The following is a 12,668-nucleotide window of genomic DNA, read 5'->3' as shown; positions in this document are numbered from 1 at the left end:
GTTCCAACCAGTCAGGTCCATGTCAATCCTGGATTGGACTGTGGACAGGTGGGGCAGAGGGGGAGGGGGGAGAGACATTGCTGGGACTTGAGGCTCCAATGAGTAAACACATTGTTCCCTTACCCCCCGGACGGCCCACCCCCTCACCCCCCAGGCAACCTACCCACTCACCTTCAAGGCCGACATCTGCCCCCCGGGTGCCCATGCCCTCTCCATCCAACCCCCCCTGCCCCACAATCTCACCGAGCTGTCTACAAACAGCACCTGTGCTGGAGTGCCGACTCCAAAACCTTCTGTCACAATCTTCCCTCGCAGCCTCGACATCATCGAGTGAGGAGACACGACGGAAACTGTAGAAACTGTCTTTGGATGGAGTCAGACTCTGACTTAGGCTGGAAGTGGAGCCGGAGAGCTCAGGATTCAGGTGGTCTTTACAGTGTTTTAGTGAAGAGTGATGCAGAGGACCCTCGGTCTCCTCACTGTCCAGTGCAAGCAGCTCCTCCGTCTGGCTCTGCTCCTCCAAGGCCACAGACTCGGTACTCGGTCTTGACAGGTTCAACACCCCAACGTTAGGGCCCTCCTGGGGCAATGACAACTTACCCACACTGAGTGAGCATATGTTCGGTAATCTCAGCTTAAAGTTCCTTCTGTGGCCTGCAATACAACACAGAACAAATTGACACCACAATCTGGCTGTTCCTTCAATTCATTCAGTCAATGTGGGCTTCCCTGGCTGGGCCAGCATTTATTGCCCATCCCTAATTGCCCTTGAGAAGGTGGTGATGAGCTGCCTTCTTGAACCTCTGCAGTCCATGTGGTGTAGGTACACCCACAGTGCTGTTAGGGAGGGAGTTCCAGGATTTTGACCCAGCGACAGTGAAGGAACGGTGATATATTTCCAAGTCAGGATGGTGAGTGACTTACATAAGAACATACAAATTAGTCCATTCGCTTAACCTATCTGTGTCACTTTGGCCCCTCAAGCCTGCTCTGCCATTCAATAAAATCTGGGCTGATCTGACTGTGGTCCCAACTCCACATTCTTCCCACCGCTGAGAATCTTTCACTCCTTTGTTAGTCAAGAATCTATTTCCCACTGCCTTAAAACTATTCAATGACCCAGCCTCCACTGCTCCCTGGGGAAGAGCGTTCCAAAGGTTCAGGACTCTCAGAAAAAAATTGTTCTCACTATTTTATATTCCATTCCTCTTGCAATAAACACAAACATTCCATTTGCCTTCCTAATCACTTGCTGTACCTGCAGACTAACCTTTCCTGATTCATCTACCAGGACACCTGGGTCCCTCTGTACTTCAGTTCTGCAACCTCAGTCCATTTAAATAATTTGCTGCTTTTTTATTCTTCCTGCCAAAATGGACAAGTTCACATTTTCCCACATTATGCTCCATCTGCCAAATTTTTGCTCACTCACTTAACCTGTCTATATCTTTTTGCAGAGTCATCCCCTTCACAACTCACTCTCCTACCTCTCCTTGTATCATCAGCACATTTATCAACCACACATTCAGTCCCATCATCCAAGTCATTGATATAAATTGTAAATAGTTGAGGCCCCAGCACTGATCCCTGTGGTACACCACTTGTCACACTCTGCCAACCAGAAAAATACCTATTTATTCATACTCTTTTTCTTGTTAGCTAGCCAATCCTCTATCCATACTAATATGTTACCTCCCACACCATGAGCTCTTACTTTGCATAGTATCCTTTGATGTAGCACCTTGTCGGGTGCCTTCTAGAAATCTAACTATAGCACATCCCCAGGTTCCCCTTTATCAACGTTGCTTGTTACTTCCTCAAAGAACTCCAATAAATTAGACAAACATGATTTCCCTTTCACAAAACCATGTTGACACTGTTCCATTGCTTTGAGATTTTCTAAGTGCCCCACTATAACCTCCTTAATGATGGATTCCAGCATTTTCCCCATAACAGATGTTAAGCTAACTGGCCGGTAGTTCCCTAATTTCTGTCTCCCTCCTTTTTGAATTAGTAGAGTCACATTCGCTATTTTCCAATCTGATGGGATCTCTCCAGAATCTAGGGAATTTTGGAAAATTAAAACCGATGCATCCACTATCTCAGCAGCCATTTCTTTTAAGGCCCTAGGATGAAGTCCATCAGGACCTGGGGATTTGTCAGCTTTTAGTTTTAATAATTTCCTCAATACCCTTCCCCTGGTGATTGGTTTTAAGTTACTCCCTCCCTTTCACCTCCTGATTCACAATTATTCCTGGGATTTTATTTGTATCCTTTACGGTGAAGACAGATGAAAAATATCAGTTCCATTCATCCGCCATTTCCTTATTTTCCATTAATTCCCCATTCTCACTCTGTAGGGGACCAACACTCACTTTACTTACTCTTTTCTCAGCCCCGCAGAGGGCTGTAGAGGCTGGGTCGTTAAGTATATTTAATAGGATTCAAATATGAGATAGGCAGATTTTTAATCAGTAAAGAAATCAAGGGTTATGGGGAAAAGGCAGGAAAATGGAGTTGAGGATTATCAGGTCAGCCATGATCTCATTGAATGGCGGTGCAGACTCGATGGGCTGAATGGCCTACTTCTGCTTCTATGTCTTATGGTCTTAAATACCTGTAGAAACTCTTACTATCTGTCTCTATATTTCTAGCTAGATTTCTCTCTCATTCTAATTTCTCCCTCCTTTTTAATCCTTTATTCATTCTTTGCTGTTCTTTATATTCTGCCCAAACGTCTGACCTGCCACTTATCTTTGTGAAATGATACACTTTTTTTCTTTCAATTTGATGCTATCTTTAACTTCTTTAGTTAGCCACAGATGGTGTATCCTTCCCTTTGAACTTTTTCTCTCACTGAAACGTATCTGTTCTGACTATTTTGAAATATCTCCTTAAATTTCTGCCACTGCATTTCTACTGACCTATCCCTTAACCTAATTTCCCTGCTCACTTTAGCCAGCTCTGTCTTCATTCCCTCGTAATTGCCTTGATTTAAGTTTAAGTCACTAGCCCTAGATCCACTCCTCTCTCCCTCAAACTGAATGTGAAATTCTATCATATTATTTACTGAGTAAATCAGCAGATACAGCTAAGCACTACAAATATAATAAAAGGACAAAATACAGTATAATGTGGGCAAATGTGAAATCATTCATTTTGGCAGGAAGAATAAAAAAATGATTATCTAAATGGTGCGAGATTGCAGAGCTCTGAGATTCAGAGGGACCTGGGTATCCTAGTGCATGAATCACAAAAGGTTAGTATGCAGGTACAGCAGGTAATTAGGAAAACTAATAGAATGTTATCATTTATTGTGAAGGGAATTGAATACAAAAGTAGGAATTAATTGATAAAAACTCCTAGTGAAGGCATCCCTAGGAACCAGTGATCATAATATGTATGAATTTTACCATCATTTTAAGGGAGAAATGAGTGCATCCAAGAATAGTAATTTAAACTTAAATAAGGACAATTCTGAGGGCATGAAAGCAGAGCTGGCTAAAATGAACTGGCAAATGAGGTTAAGGGATAGGTCAATAGAGGCTCAGTGACAGACATTTAAAGGGATATTTCAGGATACACAGAATAGATACATTCCAATGAGAGAGAAAAATTCCATGGGGAGGGTCCACCTTCTGTGATTAACTAAAAAAGTTAAAGACTGCATCAGACTTAAAGAAAAAGCATATAATTACACAAAGACAGGTGACAGGTCAGAAGATTGGAAAGAATAAAAAGAACAGCAAAGAATGACAAAAAGATTAATAAGGAGGGAAAAATTACAGTATGAGAGAAAACTAACTAGTAATATAAAGACGGATAGTAAGAGTTTCTGTAGATATTTAAATAAGATTTAACAAAGTGAGCATTGGTCTATAGGAAGTATCCAGGGAATTGATGATGGAAAGTAGGGAGATGGTGGATGAATTAAACAGGTATTTTGCACTGGTCTTCACTATAGAGGATACAAGTAACATCCCGGAAATAGGTGTAAATCAGGAAATGGAAGGGAGGGAGGAACTCAGGAAAATTACAATCACCAGGGCAGTGGTACTGAGCAAATTGTTGGGGCTGTGGGGCTGACAAATCCCCAGGTCCGGATGGACTTCACTCTTAGGTCTTGAAAGAAGTGGCTAGTGAGATAGTTGATGCACTGGTTTCCAAAATTCTCTATATTCAGAGAAAGTTCCATTATATTGGAAAATAGCAAATGTAACTCACTTATTCAAAAAGCAGGAAGCTATAGGCCAGTTAGCTTAACATATGTCACAGGGAAAATGGTAGAAGCTATTATTAAAGATGTTTGTTATAGCAGGGCAGTTAGAAAAATTCAAGGCAGAGTCAACATGGTTTTGTGAAAGGGAAATCATATTTAACCAATTTACTGGAGTTATTTAAAGGAGTCACATGTTCTGTGGATAAAGGGGAACTGGTGGATGTACTGTACTTAGATTTCCAGAATGCATTTGATAAAGTGCCACATCAAAGGTTATTGCAGAAAATAAAAGCTCATGGTGTAGGGGGTAACAGATTGGCATGGATAGAAGATTGGCTGGCTACAGGAAGCAGAGAGTTGGCAAAAATGTGTCATTTCCTGGTTGGCAGGATGTGATGAGTGGAGTGTCACAGGGATCAGTGCTGGGGCCTCAACTGTTTACAATTCATATAAATGACTTGGATGAAGGGGCTGAAGGTATGGTTGCTAAATTTGCTGATGACACAAAGATAGGTAGGAAAGTAAATTGTGAAGAGGACATAAGGAGGCTACAAAGTGACATAGATCGGCTGTGAGTGGGCAAAGATCTGCTAAATGGAGCATAATGTGGGAAAATGTGAAATTGCCCATTTTGGCAGGAAGAATAAAAAAGAAGCTTATTATCTAAATGGTGAGAGATTGCAGAGCTCTGAGATTCAGAGGGATCTGGGTGTCCTAGTGCATGAATCACAAAAGGTTAGTATGCAGGTACAGCAGGTAATTAGGAAAACTGATAGAATGTTACCATTTACTGTGAGGGGGGTTGATTACAAAAGTAGGGAGGTTATGCTTCAGTTATACAGGGCACTGGTGAGACCACATCTGGAGTACTGTGTACAGTATTGGTCTCCTTATTTAAAGGAATGTTAATGCATCAGAAGCAGTTCAGAGAAGGTTTACCAGACTAATACCAGGAATGGGAGAGTTGTCTTATGAGAAAAGGCTTGTCAAGTTAGGCTTGTATCCACTGGAGTTTAGAAGAGTAAGAGGCAACTTTATTGAAACATATAAGATCCTGAGGGCAAAAACAAAAATACCTGGAAAAATGTAGCAGGTCTGACAGCATCTGCGGAGAGAGATACAGTTGACATTTCAAGTCCATATGACTCTTCATCAGAACTAAGACATATAGAAATGAGATGAAATATAAACTGGTAGAGGGGAGTGGGACAGGTGGAGCTGGATAGAGGGCCAGTGATAGATGGAGGCCAAGAAGAGACTGCCAAAGGTGTCATAGACAAAAGGACAATGGGGTGTTGACGGTGGTGATATTACCATCCCTAACAGCACTGTGGGTGTACCTACACCACATGGACTGCAGCGGCTCAAGAAGGCAGCTCACCACCACCTTCTCAAGGGCAACTAGGGATGGGCAATAAATGCTGGCCCAGCAAAGCTCACATCCCGTTAATGAATTTTTTAAAAAGCCATTGAACATCAGGGAGCAATGGTTGGATTCTCTCTTGTTGGGGATGGTCATTGCCTGACACTTGTGTGGCGCGAATGTTACTTGCCACTTGTCAGCCCAAGCCTGGATATTGTCCAGGTCTTGCTGCATTTGGACATAGACTGCTTCAGTATCTGAGGAGTCGTGAATGGTGCTGAATATTGTGCAATCATCAGCGAACATCCCCACTTCTGACCTTATGATGGAAGGAAGGTCATTGATGAAGCAGCTGAAGATGGTTGGGCTGAGGACACTATCCTGAGGAACTCCTGCAGTGATGTCCTGGAACTGAGATGATTGACCTCCAACAACCACAACCATCTTCCTTTGTGCTAGGTATGACCCAACCAGCGGAGAGTTTTCCCCCTGATTCCCATTGACTCCAGTTTTGCTAGGGCTCCTAGATGCCACACTCAGTCAAATGCGGTCTTGATGTCAAGGGCAGTCACTCTCACCTCACCTCGGGAGTTCAGCTCTTTTGTCCATGTTTGAACCAAGGCTGTAATGAGGTCAGGAGCTGAGTGGCCCTGGCGTAACCCAAACTGGGTGCCAGTGAGCTAGTTATTGCTCAGCAAGTGCTGCTTGATAGCACTGTGGATGACCCCTTCCATTAATTTACTGGTGATCGAATTGGCTGAAGACTGTTATCTGTGATGCTGGGGACCTCTGGAGGAGGCTGAGATGCATCATCCACTCGGACTTCTGGCTGAAGATTGTAGCAAATGGTTCAGCCTTATCTTTTGCACTGATGTGCTGGGCTCCCCCATCATTGAGGATGGGGATATTTGTGGAGCCTCCTCCTCCAGTGAGTTGTTTAATTGTCCACCACCATTCACGACTGGATGTGGCAGGACTGCAGTTTAGATCTGATCCGTTGGTTGTGGGATTGCTTAGCCCTGTCTATCACTTGCTGCTTATGCTGTTTGACATGCAAGTAGCCCTGTGTTATAGCTTCACCAGGTTGACACCTCATTTTTAGGTATGCCTGGTGCTGCTCCTGACATGCCCTCCTGCACTCTTCATTGAACCAGGGTTGATCCCCTGGTTTGATAGTAATGGTAGAGTGGGGGATATGCTGGGCCATGAGGTTACAGATTGTGTTCGAGTGCAATTCTTCCGCTGCTGATGGCCCACAGCGCCTCATGGGTGCCCAGTCTTGAGTTGCTAGATCTGTTCAAAATCTATCCCATTTAGCAAGGTGGTAGTGCCACACAACATGATGGAGGGTATCCTCAATGTGAAGACAGGACTTCGTCTCCACAATGACTGTGCAGTGGTCACTCCTACCGATACTGTCATGGACAGATGCATCTGCGACAGGCAGGTTGGTGAGGATGAGGTCAAGTATGTTTTTCCCTCTTGTTGGTTCCCTCACCACCTGCCGCAGACTCAGTCTAGCAGCTATGTCCTTTAGGACTCGGCCAGCTCGGTCAGTAGTGGTGCTACCAAGCCACTCTTGTTGATGGACATTGAAGTCCCCCCACCCAGAGTACATTCTGCGCCCTTGCCACCCTCAGTGCTTCCTCCAAGTGGTGTTCAACATGGAGGAGCACTGATACATCAGCTGAGGGAGGGCGGTACGTGGTAATCAGCAGGAGGTTTCCTTGCCCATGTTTGACCTGATGCCATGAGACTTCATGGGGTCCGGAGTTGATGTTGAGGACTCCCAGGGCAACTCCCTCCCGACTGTATACCACTGTGCCCCCACCTCTGCTGGGTTTGTCCTGCCGGTGGGACAGGACATACCCAGGGATGGTGATGGTGGTGTCTGGGACATTATCTGTAAGGTATGATTCTGTGAGGATGACGATGTCAGGCTGTTCTTGACTAGTCTGTGAGACGCTCTCCCAATTTTGGCACTGGCCCCCAGATGTTAGTAAGGGGGACTTTGCAGGGTTGACAGGGCTGAGTTTGCCGTTGTCATTTCCGGTGCCCAGGTCGTTGCTGGGTGGTCCGTCCGGTTTCATTCCTTTTTTGTGACTTTGTAGCGGTTTGTTACAACTGAGTATCTGGCTCGGCCATTTCAGAGTCAACCACATTGCAGTGGGTATGGAGTCACATGTAGGCCAGACCAGGTAAGGACGGCAGATTTCCTTCCCTAAAGGACATTATTGATGTTAGGCTAACTGGTCTGTAATTCCCTGTTTTCTCCCTCCCTCCTTTTTTAAATAGTGGGGTTACATTTGCCACCCTCCAATCTGCTGGGACTGTTCCAGAATCTACAGGATTTTGGAAGATGACAACCAACACATCCATTATTTCCATGGTCACCTCCTTTAGTGCCCTGAGATGTAGATTATCAGGCCCTGGGGATTTATCGGCTTTCAGTCCCATTCATTTCTCTAACACTGTTGTTTTAGAAACACTAATTTCCTTCAATTCCTCCTCCTCGCTAGACCCTTGTTTCCCTAGCATTTCTGGGAAGTTATTTGTGTCTTCCTCCATGAAGACCGAGCTAAAGTAGTTGTTTAATTGCTCTGCCATTTCCTTGTTTTCTCTTATAAATTCTTCAGTTTCAGACTGTACGGGACCTACATTTGTCTTCACTAATCTTTTTCTTTTTACATATTTATAGAAGCTTTTACAGTCTGATTTTATGTTCCTTGCAAGCTTCCTCTCATACTCTATTATTGCCCTCTTAAATCAATCTCTTGGTCCTCCTTTGCTGAATTCTAAACTGCTCCTAATCCTCAGGTTTGCTGCTTTTTCTAGCAACTTTATATGGCTCCTCTTTGGATCTAATACTATCCTTAATTTCATTTGTTAGCCATGGTTGGGCTGCTTTTCCTGTTGTGTTTTTGTGCCAGACAGGAATGTATAATTGTTACAATGCATAAATTTGTTCCTTAAATATTAGCTATTGCCTGTCTAACTGCGAGGATATTGGTCCTGGTTCTGCTGGGGTGTTTACCATCCAGCTAGTACAGATCCCATCTTCCCCAGAAACAGTCCCAATGCCTCAGGAATCTAAATCCCTCCCTCCTACACCATCTCTCCAGCCATGCATCCATCCCATCTATCTTAACCAACTCACACCTCATACCTTTGTAGTTTCCTTTGTTAAGATTTAGGACCCTAATTTGGGATCGGACTGCTTCACTTTCCATCCTAATGAAGGATTCTATCAAACAAAAATACCAGGAAAAACTCAGCAGGTCTGACAGCATCTGCGGAGAGGGATACAGTTAACGTATCGAGTCCGTATGACCCTTCAACAGATCTAAGGAGAAATAGAAATGTGGTGAAATATAAGCTGTTTGAGGGGGGGTGGGACAGGTGGAGAACCCCCTCAACCAGCTTATATTTCACCACATTTCTATTTCTCCTTAGTTCTGTTGAAGGGTCATACGGACTCTAAACATTAACTGTGTCCCTCTCCGCAGATGCTGCCAGACTTGCTGAGTTTTTCCAGGTATTTTTGTTTTCGTTTCAGATTTCCAGCATCCGCAGTATTTTGCTTTTATGTAAGAATTCTATATGTTATGCTCACTGTTCCCTAAAGGACCCCACACAACAAGATTATTAATTAACCCCTTCTCGTTGCATAACACCAAATCTAGGATAGCCTGTTCCCTAGTTGGTTCTTCGATATAAAAACCATCTCGTACACACTCCAGAAATTCATCCTCCACAGTATTATTGCTAATTTGGTTTGCCCAGTCTGTATGTAGATTAAAGTCACCCATGATTACTGTAGCACCTTTGTTACATGCATCTCTAATTTCCTGTTCAATGCTGTCCTCTACCTTATCACCACTGTTTGGAGGCCTATAGACAATTGCCACTAACGTTTTCCACTCTCAATTTCATCCTTAACTGACAACCTCCTTTTCCTTTCACTTTTGTCTGTCCATCCTAAATATCAAGTACCCTTGGATATTCAGTTCCCAGCTTTGGTCACCCTGCAGCCATGTCTCCGTAATCACAATTATATCATATCCGTTTACATCTATTTGCACTGTCAATTCATCTACCCTATTGCGAATGCTCCGTGCATTCAGATACAGTGCTTCAGACTTGTCTTTTTAACAATTTTACACATCTCTTTTTGTGCTATGGTCCTACTTGCTGCTGGTCCTTGTTTCCTCTGCCTTCCATTTTTGTTTTTTACTTTTTCTGTCTTTCATTCCTATCTTTGTTTCCTCTCTTGTGTCTCCCTGCTCAGGTTTCCATCCCCCTGCCACTCTAGTTTAAACCCACCCCCACAGCACTAACGAGTACCCCTGTGAGGATATTGGTCCTGGTCCTGCTGGGGTGCAACCCGTCCAGCTAGTACAGATCCCATCTTCCCCAGAATCAGTCCCAATGCCTCAGGAATCTAAATCCCTCCCTCCGACACCATCTCTCTAGCCATGCATTCATCTGGTCAACTCTCCTATTCCTGATCTCATTAGCACGTGGCACTTGGAGTAATCCTGAGATTACTACCTTTGAGGTCCTGCTTTTTAATTTATTTCCTAGCTCCCTATATTCGGCTTTCAGGACCTCATCCCTCTTTTTACCTGCGTTGTTGGTACCTATATGGACCAGAACCTCTGGCTGTTCACCCTCCCCCTTCAGAATGTCCTGCAGCTGCTCAGTGATATCCTCGACCCCGGCACCAAGGGGGCAACATACCATCCTGGTGTCATGTCTGCGGCCACAGGAATGTCTATCTGTTTCCCTCACAATAGAATCTCCTATCACTATTCCTCTCCCACTCTTCCCCCCTCCCCTCAAACCCCCCCATGCAGCGGAGCCACTGGTTGTTCCAGAGACTTGCTGCATTCCCCTGAGAAACAATCTCCCCCAGCAGTATCCAAAATGGAAAATTAGTTGGAGAGATAGATGGACCCAGGGGACTTCTGCACAACCTGCTTAATGCTTTTATTCTGCCTGGCGGCCACCCATTCCCATTCCCTTTCTGCCTGTGCACTCTTACCTCACTGTCCATGAAGATGTCATCCTTGGGGATGCACCACAGTGACTCCAGGCACAGCTCCAGCTTCGAAACACGGATTTTGAGTAGCTGCAGCTGGAGACACATCCTGCACACATGTTTGCCCTGGACACTGGAAGTGTTCCTGACTTCCCACATTGCACAGGAGGAGCATTCCACTTGGCCAAGCTGTCCTGCCGTGACTTACCCTTAAACTACTCCCTTTACTTTTACTTCCTCTAGTTTAGAGAATATTAAGGACAGAAGAAATAATCACCAAGTCCTACTTACCAAGGTCGCCGCTCTTCTTACTCAGGAATGATAGAAAATGAAGGGATCACCTCCTTCCCTCTTCAGCGAACTCCCTCTCTCACCAAACTCCAACTGAAGCATTCTAATGCAGCCCAAAGCAGAGCTCCGGTGCAGACAAAATTCAGTACAGTAGATGGCTTGCTTTTATGCTGTCTGAATCTAGCTTCTGAAAACCAGTTTAAGCTAGTTAACTAATTAACTAGCTGCAGCTGCAGGCAGAGCCTGTCTAACCCCTGTTTTAAAGCTGGACTAAAACTCACCTTCTCCCAACCCAGAGAGCAACTTTTAGTTAGTTACTAAATTAAAGAATGATTAGACCCTTAAAAAGTCTCTTTCTCACCAAACTCCAACTGAAGCACTCTAACACAGCCCAAAGCAGCATTCCAACACTTTCAGGGACAGTTGGATGTGCTTCTGCAAAGGGAAAAGTTAACAGTCAAAGGTGAGCATTGTCCATAGCTCAGGACTTGTTCCAGGGGCCATACCTGCAGTAAACCACTTGGAAGGCAGCTTGTCGTTCCAGTCTGAGTCCAGTGACTCCAAAAAGGCTTTCTCCAACATCACTTCAAAGTTCAGGATGAACATGATCACAGAACCATTCTCGCATTGCACTGGAACAACATTCACCAAACACAGGAAACACGACCCTAGAGAAACACAGAGGGAGGTGGGTTCAGAATCATAGACACCATTCACCTTGAGCAGTGTAGAGGGAGCTTTACTCTGTATCTAACCCCGTGCTGTACCTGTCCTGGGAGTGTTTGATGGGGACAGTGTAGAGGGAGCTTTACTCTGTATCTAACCCCGTGCTGTACCTGTCCTGGGAGTGTTTGATGGGGACGGTGTAGAGGGAGCTTTATTCTGTGTCTAACCCCGTGCTGTACCTGTCCTGGGTGTGTTTGATGGGGACGGTGTAGAGGGAGCTTTACTCTGTATCTAACCCCGTGCTGTACCTGTCCTGGGAGTGTTTGATGGGGACGGTGTAGAAGGAGATTTACTCTGTATCTAACCCCGTGCTGTACCTGTCCTGGGAGTGTTTGATGGGGACGGTGTAGAGGGAGATTTACTCTGTATCTAACCCCGTGCTGTACCTGTCCTGGGAGTGTTTGATGGGGACGGTGTAGAGGGAGCTTTACTCTGTATCTAAGCCCATGTCCTGTGTCGAGTACAGTGCAATGAGTTTATTGTCCCTTATGTGATCCTTAGTCCTGTTGTGTTTTTCCATTCTGTCAGGGTTAATGGGATTTGTTGTGGCTGTGACTGAATATGGAGTTGTTTTTGGCAGATTCTGATAAAGGCTCCAATACTTGCTGACTCTTTTTGACACATTGCAATTCATCTCATTCTCATGCACTGACCATCTCCCACTTGTTTAGTTCACCAGATTTACTGAAACTTTAATTCCTGTGTCTGTAGAGTACATGGCATCTAATCAAGAATTTACTGTTGAAACAAACAATGAATCACACTGGAGCAGATCAGACTCGTTTTGCAAACCAGACTCACCATCCAATCACTGTCTAAACACCTCTCCCTGTCCTCTCCCCGTCCACTCCCCATCCAGACACCTCTCCCTGTCCACTTCCCCCTGTCCAGTTCACTGTTTTATGAAATCAGCTCTGTCCAGGTGCACGTTCTGAGCTCTGACACCAGAGGGCAGTACTGACCTTCCAGCTGAACCCTGGAGACAAGAGCTGCAGCCTCGTGTCCAGCCCCGGCTGGTCAGCACTGCC

The 12,668-nt window shown here is 44.8% G+C and overlaps 1 protein-coding gene across 1 annotated transcript in view; it reads right to left on the bottom strand.

Moving 5' to 3' along the window:
- The window catches only part of LOC144680072 (voltage-gated inwardly rectifying potassium channel KCNH2-like), a 156,153-nt gene that overhangs the window by 106,325 nt on the left and 37,160 nt on the right, over positions 1–12,668 (bottom strand). The window contains exons 3-4 of the mRNA XM_078541222.1: positions 11,421–11,582; positions 265–654 (exon numbers count right to left, since the gene is read on the bottom strand). Coding sequence (XP_078397348.1) covers positions 265–654; positions 11,421–11,582 — 552 coding nt within the window. The remainder of the gene's footprint in view (positions 1–264; positions 655–11,420; positions 11,583–12,668) is intronic.

Source organism: Cetorhinus maximus, chromosome 4 (assembly GCF_964194155.1).
Source record: "Cetorhinus maximus chromosome 4, sCetMax3.hap1.1, whole genome shotgun sequence".
Lineage (NCBI taxonomy): Eukaryota > Metazoa > Chordata > Chondrichthyes > Lamniformes > Cetorhinidae > Cetorhinus > Cetorhinus maximus.
The sequence above is the reverse complement of the archived record's forward strand: the minus strand, read 5'-3'. Positions and strand labels throughout refer to the sequence as shown.